This window comes from Oncorhynchus tshawytscha, unplaced genomic scaffold, assembly GCF_018296145.1.
Source record: "Oncorhynchus tshawytscha isolate Ot180627B unplaced genomic scaffold, Otsh_v2.0 Un_contig_7225_pilon_pilon, whole genome shotgun sequence".
Lineage (NCBI taxonomy): Eukaryota > Metazoa > Chordata > Actinopteri > Salmoniformes > Salmonidae > Oncorhynchus > Oncorhynchus tshawytscha.
In genome coordinates this window covers 3035-21133 of record NW_024608960.1, presented here as the reverse complement: position 1 = coordinate 21133, position 18099 = coordinate 3035, and the positions used below count along the sequence as shown (strand labels likewise).

Sequence of the window (18099 nt, the reverse complement as noted above, 5' to 3'; positions counted from 1 at the left end):
TCCTTTGTTTTGTCTTTTTATTTGAGTATTGTCAGGGCGTGAGTTGGGTGGGTTGTCTATGTTAGTTTGTCTATGATTTGCTATTTCTGTGTTTGGCCTGGGATGGTTCTCAATCAGAGGCAGCTGTCAATCGTTGTCCCTGATTGAGAACCATATTTAGGGAGCCTGTTTTCTATTGTGTTTTGGTGGGTGGATGTTTTCTGTCTTTGTGTGTCTGCACCAGACAGAACTGTTTCGGTTGTTTTCGTTGTTGTTTTGCTATGCAGTGTTCAGTTTACATTAAAAAAGATGAACACTGCGCTTTGGTCCTCACCTTCTTCCCAAAACAGCCATTATGGACTTTATCGAAGAAGTCAAACATTTATTGTGGAACTGGGATTCCTAGGAGTGCATTCTGATGAAGATCATCAAAGGTAAGTGAATATTTATAATGCTATTTCTGACTTCTGTTGACTCCACAACATGGCGGATATCTGTATGGCTTGTTTTGTTGTCTGAGCTGTACTCAGATTATAGCATGGTGTGCTTTTTCTGTAAAGATTTTTGAAATCTGACACAGCGGTTGCATTAAGGAGAAAGTTCCATGCATAATATTTGTATATTTTATCAATATTTATTATGAGTGTTTCTGTAAATTGTTGTGGCTCACTGCATAATCACTGGATGTTTTGGAACTACTGAACATAACGCGCCAATGTAAACTGAGATTTTTGGATATAAATATGAACTTTATCGAACAAAACATATTGTGTAACATTGAGTCCTAGGAGTGTCATCTGATGAAGATCATCAAAGGTTAGTGATTAATTTTATCTCTATTTCTGCTTTTTGTGACTCCTCTCTTTGACTGGAAAAATGGCTGTGTTTTTCTGTGACTAGGTACTGACCTAACATAATTGTTTGGTGTGCTTTCATCGTAAAGCCTATTTGAAATCGGACACTGTGGCTGGATTTACAACAAGTTTATCTTTAAAATGGTGTAAAATACTTGTGTATTTCAGGAATTTTAATTATGGGATTTCTGTTGTTTTCTATTTGGCGCCCTGCAATTTCACTGGCTGTTGGCGAGGAGGGACGCTACCGTCCCAGAGAGGTTTTCTTGTTTTTTGAATTTTACCCCTTTTTCTCCCCAATTTTGTGGTATCCAATTGTTTAGTAGCTACTATCTTGTCTCATCGCTACAACTCCCGTACGGGCTCGGGAGAGACGAAGGTTGAAAGTCATTCGTCCTCCCATACACAACCCAACCAAGTCGCACTGCTTCTTAACACGCATCCAACCCGTAAGCCAGCCGCACCAATGTGTCGGAGGAAACACTGTGCACCTGGCATCCTTGGTTAGTGTGCACTGCGCCCGACCCGCCACAGGAGTCGCTGGTGCGCGAAGAGACAAGGGCATCCCTACCGGCCAAACCCTCCCTAACCCGGACGACGCTGGGCCAATTGTGCGTCGCCCCCCACGGACCTCCCGGTCGCGGCCGGTTACGACAGAGCCTGGGCGGCGAACCCAGAGTCTCTGGTGGCACAGCTGTCGCTGCAGTACAGCACCCTTCACCACTGCGCCACCCGGGAGGCCCCAAAGAGGTTTTAACAGTGATATTGTTGGTATTGCCATGATATGTGTGTGTTTGCTTGTATGTGTAGGAGCCAGGTGTGTTTGAGACGGAGCTGGTCGGCAGTCAGCTGAGGTATTCTGGTATCTTGGAGACCATCAGGATCCGGAGAGAGGGTTACCCTGTTAGACTGGCCTTCAACGTCTTCCTGTTCAGGTAAAAACACCCAGTTAGACTGGCCTTCAACTTCTTTCTGTTCAGGTAACACACCCAGTTAGACTGGCCTTCAACGTCTTCCTGTTCAGGTAAAACACCCAGTTAGACTGGCCTTCAACGTCTTTCTGTTCAGGTAACACACACACACACACACACACACCCTCTAACCCTGCCCCTATCTCAGGTATCAGTCCCTGGTGGGGACAGCCTCCTCTAACCTGTGTGTTTGTGTGTGTCAGGTATCAGTCCCTGGTGGGGACAGCCTCCTCTAACCTGTGTGTTTGTGTGTGTCAGGTATCAGTCCCTGGTGGGGACAGCCTCCTCTAACCCGTGTGTTTGTGTGTGTCAGGTATCAGTCCCTGGTGGGGACAGCCTCCTCTAACCTGTGTGTTTGTGTGTGTCAGGTATCAGTCCCTGGTGGGGACAGCCTCCTCTAACCTGTGTGTTTGTGTGTGTCAGGTATCAGTCCCTGGTGGGGACAGCCTCCTCTAACCTGTGTGTTTGTGTGTGTCAGGTATCAGTCCCTGGTGACAGCCTCCTCTAACCTGTGTGTTTGTGTGTGTCAGGTATCAGTCCCTGGTGGGGACAGCCTCCTCTAACCTGTGTGTTTGTGTGTGTCAGGTATCAGTCCCTGGTGGGGACAGCCTCCTCTAACCTGTGTGTTTGTGTGTGTCAGGTATCAGTCCCTGGTGGGGACAGCCTCCTCTAACCTGTGTGTTTGTGTGTGTCAGGTATCAGTCCCTGGTGGGGACAGCCTCCTCTAACCTGTGTGTTTGTGTGTGTCAGGTATCAGTCCCTGGTGGGGACAGCCTTCTCTAACCTGTGTGTTTGTGTGTGTCAGGTATCAGTCCCTGGTGGGGACAGCCTCCTCTAACCTGTGTGTTTGTGTGTGTCAGGTATCAGTCCCTGGTGGGGACAGCCTCCTCTAACCTGTGTGTTTGTGTGTGTCAGGTATCAGTCCCTGGTGGGGACAGCCTCCTCTAACCCGTGTGTTTGTGTGTGTCAGGTATCAGTCCCTGGTGGGGACAGCCTCCTCTAACCTGTGTGTTTGTGTGTGTCAGGTATCAGTCCCTGGTGGGGACAGCCTCCTCTAACCTGTGTGTTTGTGTGTGTCAGGTATCAGTCCCTGGTGGGGACAGCCTCCTCTAACCTGTGTGTTTGTGTGTGTCAGGTATCAGTCCCTGGTGGGGACAGCCTTCTCTAACCTGTGTGTTTGTGTGTGTCAGGTATCAGTCCCTGGTGGGGACAGCCTCCTCTAACCTGTGTGTTTGTGTGTGTCAGGTATCAGTCCCTGGTGAGGACAGCCTCCTCTAACCTGTGTGTTTGTGTGTGTCAGGTACAAGTCTCTGGTGGGTGTGAAGCAGCCTCCAGCTCCTGATGGGGAGAACTGTGTCATCATGCTCAGCAAACTGGTTCCCCTCCGACCCGGGGCCTACCAAGTAGGAGTGACTAAGGTATTCATCTTTACCTAACCCCTAACCCTCCTACCCGGGGCCTACCAAGTAGGAGTGACTAAGGTAACCATCTATACCTAACCGCTGACATTCCTACCCAGGGCCTACCAAGTAGTTGTTACTAAGGTAACCATCTACACCTAACCCCTAACCCTCCTACCCAGGGCCTACCAAGTAGTAGCTACTAAGTTGAGCATACCAAGTAGGGTGACTAAGGTAATCATCTTTACCTAACCCCTAACCCTCCTACCCGGGGCCTACCAAGTAGGAGTGACTAAGGTAACCATCTACACCTAACCCCTAACCCTCCTACCCAGGGCCTACCAAGTAGTAGCTACTAAGTTGAGCATGTTAATTCAGGATGTGTTGTGTGGGTGAGAGACCAGAACCTCTTCACCTGGCTTCCTGTTCCTGTACAATACTTTCAGTGACAATGTAAACTACGGTCCAACAGTGATGTCTGGTTGTTCTCTCTGTGTGTGTTGTTCCAGCTGTTTCTGAAGGAGGACGTGTACCAGTTGTTGGAGTCTAAGAGAGAGCGTGTCCGTCAGGTGGCGGCCCTCACCCTGCAGAGATACACACGCATGTTCTTTGTCAGGAAACGATACAAGGAGTTCAGAACCAAGATCATCAGACTACAGGCCTACTGTAGAGGCTTCCTCACCAGGTACTGACCCTAACCTCTGACCCCTGACCTCTTACCCTGATCCCTGGGTAAGGGAACCTACAACCACCCTCGCTACAGATACCAGACAGGGTATAGAACCCACAACCACCCTCACTAGAACCCACAACCACCCTCACTACAGTTACCAGACAGGGTATAGAACCCACAACCACACTCACTACAGTACCAGACAGGGTATAGAACCCACAACCACCCTTACTACAGTTACCAGACAGGGTATAGAACCCACAACCACACTCACTACAGTTACCAGACAGGGTATAGAACCCACAACCACCCTTACTACAGTTACCAGACAGGGTAAAGAACCCACAACCCCCTGCAACAGTTACCAGACAGGGTAAAGAACACATAACCACCCTCACTACAGATACCAGACAGGGTATATAATCTACAACAACCCTTACTACAGTTACCAGACAGGGTATAGAACCCACAACCACCCTCACTACAGATACCAGACAGGGTAAAGAACACATAACCACCCTCACTACAGTTACCAGACAGGGTAAAGAACACATAACCACCCTCACTACAGTTACCAGACAGGGTAAAGAACACATAACCACCCTCACTACAGTTACCAGACAGGGTATATAATCTACAACAACCCTTACTACAGTTACCAGACAGGGTATAGAACCCACAACCACCCTCACTACAGTTACCAGACAGGGTAAAGAACACATAACCACCCTCACTACAGTTACCAGACAGGGTAAAGAACACATAACCACCCTCACTACAGTTACCAGACAGGGTAAAGAACACATAACCACCCTCACTACAGATACCAGACAGGGTAAAGAACACATAACCACCCTCACTACAGATACCAGACAGGGTAAAGAACACATAACCACCCTCACTACAGATACCAGACAGGGTAAAGAACACATAACCACCCTCACTACAGATACCAGACAGGGTAAAGAACACATAACCACCCTCACTACAGTTACCAGACAGGGTAAAGAACACATAACCACCCTCACTACAGATACCAGACAGGGTAAAGAACACATAACCACCCTCACTACAGATACCAGACAGGGTAAAGAACACGTAATCACCCGATGGCAACCTAATGATTTTACCACGGTACATACTGTAAGCACTGTAAAACTACTGAGACGTCTGTGTTACTTCTCCCTCTGTCTCTCCTTCCATCCTTCTCCCTCTGTCCCTCCTTCCCTCCTTCTCTCTGTCTCTCCTTCCATCCTTCTCCCTCTGTCTCTCCTTCCCTCCTTCTCCCTCTTGTCTCTCCTTCCCTCCTTCTCCCTCTCTCTCCTTCCCTCCTTCTCCCTCTCTCTCATTCCTCCTTCTCCCTCTCTCTCCTTCCTCCTTCTCCCTCTTGTCTCTCCTTCCATCCTTCTCCCTCTGTCTCTCCTTCCCTCCTTCTCCCTCTTGTCTCTCCTTCCCTCCTTCTCCCTCTCTCTCCTTCCCTCCTTCTCCCTCTCTCTCTCATTCCCTCCTTCTCCCTCTCTCTCCTTCACTCCTTCTCCCTCTTGTCTCTCCTTCCATCCTTCTCCCTCTGTCTCTCCTTCCCCTTCCTTCTCTCCTTTCCTCCTTCTCCTTCCTCCTTCCCTCCTTCTCCCTCTGTCTCTCCTTCCCTCCTTCTCCCTCTGTCTCTCCTTCCCTCCTTCTCCCTCTGTCTCTCCTTCCCTCCTTCTCCCTCTGTCTCTCCTTCCATCCTTCTCCCTCTGTCTCATTCCCTCCTTCTCCCTGTCTCTCCTTCACTCCTTCTCCCTCTGTCTCTCCTTCCATCCTTCTCCCTCTAACCTTCCATCCTTCTCTGTCTGCCTTTTCCCTCCCTCTCTTTCTCTGCCTTACTCATTCCCTTTCTCATTCCCTCCCTCCCTCCCTCCCTCCAGGAAGCGCTATTTGAAGATGAGAAAGAGTCTGGTCAAGTTTCGTTCTCTCATCCACATGTACGTCACCCGCAAGAGATACATCAAGGTACGATGCACAAGACAGTACACACACTACACACCATTACACACAATACACAACACACCCTACACACAATACACAACACACTACACAACATTACACACACTACACAATATTACACACAATACAGTACACACTACACACCATACACACAATACAAACACACCCTACACACAGTACACAACACACTACACAACATTACACACAATACACAACACAATAGTACACAACATAATACAGTACACAACATAATACAGTACACAACACAATACAGTACACAATACAGTACACAACACAATACAGTACACAACACAATACACACATAATACAGTACACAACATAATACAGTACACAACATAATACACAACATAATAAAGTACACAACATAATACAGTACACAACATAATACAGTACACAACATAATACAGTACACAACACAACACAACACAACATAATACAGTACACAACACAATACACAACATAATACAGTACACAACATAATACAATACACAACATAATACAGTACACAACATAATACAGTACACAACATAATACAGTACACAACATAATACAGTACACAACATAATACAGTACACAACATAATACAGTACACAACATAATACAGTACACAACATAATACAGTACACAACATAATACAGTACACAACATAATACAGTACACAACATAATACAATACACAACACAATACACAACATAATACAGTACACAACACAATACAGTACACAACACAATACAGTACACAATACAGTACACAACATAATACAGTACACAACATAATACAGTACACAACACAATACACAACATACTACAGTACACAACATAATACAGTACACAGTAATACACAACATAATACAACACACAAATAATACACAACATAATACAGTACACAACATAATACACAACACAACATAATACAGTACACAACATAATACAATACACAACATAATACACAACACAACACAACACAACATAATACAGTACACAACATAATACAATACACAACATAATACAGTACACAACACAACACAACATAATACAGTACACAACATAATACAATACACAACATAATACACAACACAACACAACATAATACAGTACACAACATAATACAATACACAACATAATACAGTACACAACATAATACAGTACACAACATAATACAGTACACAACATAATACAGTACACACACATAATACAGTACACAACATAATACAGTACACAACATAATACAGTACACAACACAATACACAACATACACAGTACACAACATAATACAGTACACAACATACACAACATAATACAATACACAACAAATACAGTACACAACATACTACACAACATACACAGTACACATAATACAGTACACAACAGTACACACATAATACAGTACACAACATAATACAGTACACAACATAATACAGTACACAACATAATACAGTACACAACATAATACAGTACAACATAATACAATACACAACATAATACAATACACAACACAATACATATACAGTACACAACATAATACAGTACACAACATAATACAGTACACAACATAATACAGTAGACAGTACACAACATAATACAGTACACAACACAATACAGTACACAGTACACAGCATAATACAGTACACAACATAATACAGTACACAGTACACAACATAATACAGTACACAACATAATACAGTACACACCATAATACAGTACACACCATAATGCAGCACACAACATAATGCAGTACACAGTACACAACACAATACAGTACACAACACAATACAGTACACAACATAATACAGTACACAACATAATACAGTACACAACAATGCAGGACACAACATAATACAGTACACAACATAATACAATACACAACACAATACAGTACACAGCACAATACAGTACACAACATAATGCAGTACACAACATAATACAGTACACAGTACACAGCATAATACAGTACACAGCATAATACAGTACACAGCATAATACAGTACACAACATAATACAGTACACAACATAATACAGTACATAACATAATACAGTACACAACATAATACAGTACACAACATAATATACAACATAACACAGTACACAACATAATATAGTACACAACATAATACAGTACACAACATAGTACATAACACAATACAGTACACAACATAATACAATACAGTACACAACATAATACAGTACACAATACACAACACAACACAATACAGTACACAACATAATACAGTACACAACATAATACACAACATAATACAGTACACAACATAATACAGTACACAACATAATACAGTACACACATAATACAGTACACACATAATACAGTACACAACACAATACAGTACACAACACAATACAGTACACAACATAATACAGTACACAACATAATACAGTACACAACAATGCAGGACACAACATAATACAGTACACAACATAATACAATACACAACACAATACAGTACACACCATAATACAGTACACAACATAATACAGTACACAGTACACAACATAATACAGTACACAACATAATACAGTACACAACATAATACAGTACACAACATAATACAGTACACAACATAATACAGTACACAACATAATACATAACAACAATACAGTACACAACATAATACAGTACACAACACAATACAGTACACAACATAATACAGTACATAACACAATACAGTACACAACATAATACAGTACATAATACAGTACACACAATACAGTACACAACATAATACAGTACACAACATAATACAGTACACAATACACAACATAACACAATACAGTACACAACATAATACAGTACACAACATAATATACAAACATAATACAGTACACAACATAATATAGTACACAACATAATACAGTACACAACATAATACATAACACATAATACAGTACACAACATAATACAGTACACAACATAATACAGTACACAACATAATACAGTACACAATAATACAGTACACAACATAATACAGTACACAACATAATACACAACATAATACAGTACACAACATAATACAGTACACAACATAATACAGTACACAACATAATACAGTACACAACATAATACAGTACACAACATAATACAGTACACAACATACACACACAATACATAACACAATACAGTACACAACATAATACAGTACACAACATAATACACAACATAACACAATACAGTACACAACATAATACAGTACACAATACACAACATAACATAATACAGTACACAACATAATACAGTACACAACATAATATACAACATAATACAGTACACAACATAATATAGTACACAACATAATACAGTACACAACATAATACATACACACATAATACAGTACACAACATAATACAGTACACAATACACAACATAACACAATACAGTACACAACATAATACAATACACAACAATACACAACATACTACAGTACACAACATAATACACAACACAACATAATACAGTACACAACATAATACAATACACAACATAATACACAACACAACACAACACAACATAATACAGTACACAACATAATACAGTACACAACATAATACAGTACACAACACAATACAATACACAACATAATACAATACACAACATAATACACAACACAACATAATACAACACAACATAATACAGTACACAACATAATACACAACACAACACAACACAACATAATACAGTACACAACACAATACAACATAATACAGTAACATAATACAGTACACAACATAATACAGTACTAACACAACATAATACAGTACACAACATAATACAATACACAACATAATACAATACAAAACATAATACAATACACAACATAATACAGTACACAACATAATACAGTACACAACATACTACAGTACACAACATAATACAGTACACAACATAATACAATACACAACATAATACAGTACACAACATAATACAATACACAACAATACACAACATAATACAATACACAACATAATACACAACACAACATAATACAGTACACAACATAATACACAACACAACATAATACAGTACACAACATAATACAGTACACAGTACACAACATAATACAATACACAACAATACACAACACAATACAATACACAACATAATACAGTACACAACATAATACAGTACACAACATAATACAGTACACAACATAATACAGTACACAACATAATACAGTACACAACATAATACAGTACACAACATAATACATAACACAATACAATACACAACATAATACAGTACACAACATAATACACTACACAACATAATACAGTACACAACATAATACAGTACACAACATAATACAGTACACAACATAATACAGTACACAACATAATACAGTACACAACATAATACACTACACAACATAATACAGTACACAACATAATACAGTACACAACATAATACACTACACAACATAATACAGTACACAACACAATACAATACACAACATAATACAGTACACAACATAATACAGTACACAAACATAATACAGTACACAGTACACAACATAATACAGTACACAACATAATACAGTACACAACACAATACACAACACAACATAATACAGTATACAGTACACAACATAATACAGTACACAACATAATACAGTACACAACATAATACAGTACACAGTACACAATAATACACAACATAATACAGTAACACAATACATAATACAGTACACAACATAATACAGTACACAACATAATACAGTACACAACATAATACACAACATAATACAGTACACAACATAATACACACACATACACACACAATACAGTATACAGTACACAACATAATACAGTACACAACATAATACAGTACACAACACAATACAGTAGACAGTACACAACATAATACAGTACACAACATAATACAATACACAGTACATAATACACAACATAATACAGTACACAACATAATACAGTACACAGTACACAACATAATACAGTACACAACATAATACAGTACACAACATAATACAGTACACAACATAATACAGTACACACACAACATAATACAGTACACAGTACACAACACAATACAGTACACAACATAATACAGTACACAACATAATACAGTACACAACATAATACAGTACACAACATAATACAGTACACAACATAATACACAACATAATACAGTACACAACATAATACAGTACACAACACAATACAGTACACACCATAATGCAGTACACAACATAATACAGTACACAGTACACAACATAATACAGTACACAGCATAATACAGTACACAGCATAATACAGTACACAACATAATACAGTACACACATAATGCAGTACAGTACACAACACAATACAGTACACAACATAATACAGTACACAACATAATACAGTACACAACATAATACAGTACACAACAATGCAGGACACAACATAATACAGTACACAACATAATACAATACACAACACAATACAGTACACAACACAATACAGTACACACATAATACAGTACACAACATAATACAGTACACAGTACACAACATAATACAGTACACAACATAATAAAGTACACAACATAATACAGTACACAACATAATATACAACACAACATAATACAGTACACAACATAATATAGTACACAACATAATACAGTACACAACATAGTACACAACATAATACAGTACACAACATAATACAGTACACAACATAATATACAACATAACACAGTACACAACATAATACAGTACACAACATAATACAGTACACAACATAATACACAACATAATACAGTACACAACATAATACAGTACACAACATAATATACAACATAACACAGTACACAACATAATATAGTACACAACATAATACAGTACACAACATAACACACAACATAACACAATACAGTACACAACATAATACAGTACACAACATAACACACAACATAACACAATACAGTACACAACATAATACAGTACACAATACACAACATAACACAATACAGTACACAACACAATACAGTACACAACATAATATACAACATAACACAGTACACAACATAATATAGTACACAACATAATACAGTACACAACATAACACACAACATAACACAATACAGTACACAACATAATACAGTACACAATACACAACATAACACAATACAGTACACAACATAATACAATACACAACAATACACAACATAATACAGTACACAACATAATACACAACACAACATAATACAGTACACAACATAATACAGTACACAACATAATACAATACACAACATAATACACAACACAACACAACATAACAACATACAGTACAGTACACAGTACACAACATAATACACAACACAACACAATACAGTACACAACATAATACAGTACACAATACACAACATAACACAATACAGTACACAACATAATACAGTACACAACATAATACACAACATAATACAGTACACAACATAATACAGTACACAACATAATACAGTACACAACATAATACAGTACACAACATAATATACAACATAACACAGTACACAACATAATATAGTACACAACATAATATAGTACACAACATAGTACACAACACAATACAGTACACAACATAATACAGTACACAATACACAACATAACACAATACAGTACACAACATAATACAGTACACAACATAATACACAACATAATACAGTACACAACATAATACAGTACACAACATAATACAGTACACAACATAATACAGTACACAACATAATATACAACATAATACAGTACACAACATAATATAGTACACAACATAATACAGTACACAACATAATACAGTACACAACATAATACACACAACATAACACAATACAGTACACAACATAATACAGTACACAACATAATACACAACATAACACAATACAGTACACAACATAATACAGTACACAATACACAACAACAAATACAGTACACAACATAATACAGTACACAACATAATACACAACATAACACAGTACACAACATAATATAGTACACAACATAATACAGTACACAACATAGTACATAACACAATACAGTACACAACATAATACAGTACACAATACACAACATAACACAATACAGTACACAACATAATACAGTACACAATAATACACAACATACTACAGTACACAACATAATACACAACACAACATAATACAGTACACAACATAATACAGTACACAACATAATACACAACACAACACAACATAATACAGTACACAGTACACAACATAATACACAACATAACACAACATAATACAGTACACAACACAATACAATACACAACATAATACAGTACACAACATAACATAATACACTACACAACATAATACAGTACACAACATAATACAGTACACAACATAATACAGTACACAACACAATACAAACATACTACAGTACACAGCATAATACAGTACACAGTACACAACATAATACAGTACACAGTACACAACATAATACAGTACACAGTACACAACATAATACAGTACACAACACAATATAGTACACAACATAATACAGTACACAACATAATACAATACACAGTACACAACATAATACAGTACACAGTACAAAACACAATACAGTACACAACATAATACAGTACACAACACAATACAGTACACAACACAATACAGTACACAACATAATACAGTACACAACATAATGCAGTACACAACATAATACAGTACACAGTACACAACATAATACAGTACACACCATAATGCAGTACACAACATAATACAGTACACAGTACACAACATAATACAGTACACAGCATAATACAGTACACAGCATAATACAGTACACAGCATAATACAGTACACAACATAATGCAGTACACAACATAATACAGTACACAGTACACAACATAATACAATACACAACACAATACACAACATACTACAGTACACAACATAATACAGTACACAGTACACAACATAATACAATACACAACACAATACACAACATACTACAGTACACAACATAATACAGTACACAGTACACAACATAATACAATACACAACACAACACACAACATAATACAGTACACAACATAATACAGTACACAACATAATACAGTACACAGTACACAACATAATACTGTACACAACATAATACAGTACACAACATAATACAATACACAACATAATACAGTACACACCATAATACAGTACACAGTACACAACATAATACAGTACACAACATAATACAGTACACAGTACACAACATAATACAGTACACAACATAATACAGTACACAACATAATACAGTACACAACATAATACAGTACACAACATAATACAGTACACAGTACACAACATAATACAGTACACAGTACACAGTACACAACATAATACTGTACACAACATAATACAGTACACAACATAATACAATACACAATAAAGATGACCTGTTCTAGTTAGGGTTAATAATGATCTGTTCTAGTTAGGGTTAATAATGACCTGTTCTAGTTAGGGTTAATAATGACCTGTTCTAGTTAGGGTTAATAATGATCTGTTCTAGTTAGGGTTAATAATGACCTGTTCTAGTTAGGGTTAATAATGACCTGTTCTAGTTAGGGTTAATAATGACCTGTTCTAGTTAATGACCTGTTCTAGTTAGGGTTAGTAATGACCTGTTCTAGTTAGGGTTAATAATGACCTGTTCTAGTTAGGGTTAATAATGACCTGTTCTAGTTAGGGTTAATAATGACCTGTTCTAGTTAGGCTTAATAATGACCTGTTCTAGTTAGGCTTAATAATGACCTGTTCTAGTTAGGCTTAATAATGACCTGTTCTAGTTAGGCTTAATAATGACCTGTTCTAGTTAGGGTTAATAATGACCTGTTCTAGTTAGGGTTAATAATGATATGTTAGTAAACCTGACCTGTTATAGTTAGGGTTAATAATGATCTGTTCTAGTTAGGGTTAGTAATGACCTGTTAGTAGTGATCTGTTCTAGTTAGGGTTAATAATGACCTGTTAGTAATGACCTGTTCTAGTTAGGGTTAATAATGACCTGTTCTAGTTAGGGTTAATAATGACCTGTTCTAGTTAGGGTTAATAATGACCTGTTCTAGTTAGGGTTAATAATGACCTGTTCTAGTTAGGGTTAATAATGACCTGTTCTAGTTAGGGTTAATAATGACCTGTTCTAGTTAGGGTTAATAATGATCTGTTAGTAAACCTGACCTGTTCTAGTTAGGGTTAATAATGACCTGTTCTAGTTAGGGTTAGTAATGACCTGTTCTAGTTAGGGTTAATAATGACCTGTTCTAGTTAGGGTTAATAATGACCTGTTCTAGTTAGGGTTAATAATGACCTGTTCTAGTTAGGGTTAATAATGACCTGTTCTAGTTAGGGTTAATAATGATCTGTTAGTAAACCTGACCTGTTCTAGTTAGGGTTAATAATGATCTGTTAGTAAACCTGGCCTGTTCTAGTTAGGGTTAGTAATGACCTGTTAGTAGTGATCTGTTCTAGTTAGGGTTAATAATGACCTGTTAGTAATGACCTGTTCTAGTTAGGGTTAATAATGACCTGTTAGTAATGACCTGTTCTAGTTAGGGTTAATAATGACCTGTTCTAGTTAGGGTTAATAATGATCTGTTCTAGTTAGGGTTAATAATGACCTGTTCTAGTTAGGGTTAATAATGACCTGTTCTAGTTAGGGTTAATAATGTTTTATTCTGTTGTAGATGAAGCTGGAGGCCCGCAGGAAAGCAGAGGAGGAGAGGAGGAGGAGAGAGGAGGTGAGGAGAGGAGAGGAGGAACGAAAGGGAGTAGGAAATAATATGAGGAAAGGAGAGGGAGGAGGAGAGAGGAGGTGAGGAGAGGAGGAGGAGATGCGTAGAGGAAGAGGAGGAGGAGGGAGATGGTGAGTAGAGGAGGGAGAGGAGGAGATGGTAAGTAGAGGAGGAGGGAGATGGAGAGTAGAGGAGGAGGAAGAGGAGGGCGATGGTGAGTAGAGGAGGAGGGATAGGAGGAGGGAGATGGAGAGTAGAGGAGGAGATGGTGAGTAGAGGAGGAGGGAGATGGAGAGTAGAGGAGGAGATGGTGAGTAGAGGGGAGGGAGATGGAGAGTAGAGGAGGAGGAAGAGGAGGAAGAGGAGGGCGATGGTGAGTAGAGGAGGAGGGATAGGAGGAGGGAAATGGTGAGTAGAGGAGGGAGAGGAGGAGATGGTGAGTAGAGGAGGAGAGAGATGGAGAGTAGAGGAGAGATAGGAGGAGATGGTGAGTAGAGGAGGAGGGAGATGGAGAGTAGAGGAGGAGATGGTGAGTACAGGAGAGGAGGAAAGAAAGGGAGTAGGAAATTATATGAGGAAAGGAGAGGGAGGAGGAGGGAGATGGTGAGAAAGGGGAGGAAGAGGAGGGCAATGGTGAGTAGAGGAGGAGGGATAGGAGGAGGAGATGGTGAGTAGAGGAGGGAGAGGAGGAGATGGTGAGTAGAGGAGGAGGGAGATGGAGAGTAGAGGAGGAGATGGGGAGTACAGGAGAGGAGGAAAGAAAGGGAGTAGGAAATTATATGAGGAAAGGAGAGGGAGGAGGAGGGTGATGGTGAGTAGAGGAGGAGGGATAGGAGGAGGGAGATGGAGAGTAGAGGAGGAGGAAATGGTGAGTAGAGGAGGAGGGAGATGGAGAGTAGAGGAGGAGGAAGAGGAGGGCGATGGTGAGTAGAGGAGGAGGGATAAGAGGAGGAAGATGGAGAGTAGAGGAGGGAGAGGAGGAGATGGTGAGTAGAGGAGAGGAGGGGGAGAGGTGGAGGGAGATGGTGAGTAGAGGAGAGGAGGAAAGAAATGGAGTAGGAAATTATATGAGGAAAGGAGAGGGAGGAGGAGGAGATGGTGAGTAGAGGAGAGGAGGGGGAGATGGAGGAGGGAGATGGAGAGGAGAGGAGAGGAGGGGGAGAGGAGGAGGGAGATGTAGAGGAGGAGGAAGAGGAGGAGGAAATGGTGAGTAGAGGAGAGGAGGAGGGAGATGGAGAGTAGAGGAGAGGAGGGGAGAGGAGGAGGGAGATGGAGAGGAGAGGAGAGTAGGGGGAGAGGAGGGGGAGATGGTTAGTAGAGGAGAGGAGGGGGAGAGGAGGAGGGAGATGGTGAGTAGAGGAGAGGAGGGGGGAGAGGAGGAGGGAGATGGAGAGGAGAGGAGAGGAGGGGGAGAGGAGGAGGGAGATGGAGAGGAGATGGGAGGCATCTCTTATATCTTGCTGTGTGTGTGTGTGTGTGTGTGTGTGTGTGTGTGTGTGTGTGTGTGTGTGTGTGTGTGTGTGTGTGTGTGTGTGTGTGTGTGTGTGTGTGTGTGTGTGTGTGTGTGTGTGTGTGTGTGTGTAGGGAGCTGACGAAGAGAGAGGTGGTTAACGTCACACACCTGGTGATCTCTGCCGAGCTTGGCTCTTTACTGCAGGCTGCATCAGGTTGGTGTGTGAGCATGTTACATGCTGACTCTCTCTGGTCCAGCTCCTCACGTCTCTCTGTCCAGCTCCTCACGTCTCTCTGTCTAGCTCAGGTCCAGGCACCACACGTCTCTCTGTGTGTCTAGGTGGCAGAGAGCTCCATTCTGAGTGTCTAGCTCTGGTCCAGCTCCTCACGTCTCTCTGTGTGTCTAGGTGGCAGAGAGCTCCATTCTGAGTGTCTAGCTCTGGTCCAGCTCCTCACATCTCTCTGTGTCTAGGTGGCAGAGAGCTCCATTCTGACATGTCTAGCTCTGGTCCAGGCACCACACATCCAGGAGCAGAACCAGCTGACTCTGCCGCTGGACATCAACGACTACCCCTTCAGCCGCTTCGCACAACTCTACTTCAGGGTAACACACCACTCATTCAATTCAATTCTCTCTCCCTGTACACTCTGGTTCATTCAATTCAATTCTCTCTCCCTGTACACTCTGGTTCATTCAATTCAATTCTCTCTCCCTGTACACTCTGGTTCATTCAATTCAATTCTCTCTCCCTGTACACTCTGGTTCATTCAATTCAATTCTCTCTCCCTGTACACTCTGGTTCATTCAATTCAATTCTCTCTCCCTGTACACTCTGGTTCATTCAATTCAATTCTCTCTCCCTGTACACTCTTTCATAAAATTCTATTTAATTCTCTCTCCCTGTACATTCGATTTCAATCAATTCAATTCAATCAACAGCCTAGTTATATTGGAAATACAGACAGCCTAGTTATATTGGAAATACAGACAGCCTAGTTATATTGGAAATACAG

General features: G+C 39.8%; 1 protein-coding gene across 1 annotated transcript in view; it reads left to right on the top strand.

The window, feature by feature from the left end:
• The window catches only part of LOC121844047 (unconventional myosin-XV-like), a gene marked incomplete at its 3' end in the record, with an annotated part of 65764 nt that extends 50098 nt beyond the window's left edge, over positions 1 to 15666 (top strand). The window contains exons 19-23 of the mRNA XM_042313917.1: positions 1644 to 1768; positions 3105 to 3222; positions 3714 to 3889; positions 5785 to 5869; positions 15586 to 15666. Of these exons, the coding sequence (XP_042169851.1) occupies positions 1644 to 1768; positions 3105 to 3222; positions 3714 to 3889; positions 5785 to 5869; positions 15586 to 15666 (585 nt within the window). The remainder of the gene's footprint in view (positions 1 to 1643; positions 1769 to 3104; positions 3223 to 3713; positions 3890 to 5784; positions 5870 to 15585) is intronic.
• Between the last annotated feature and the right edge of the window lie 2433 nt (positions 15667 to 18099).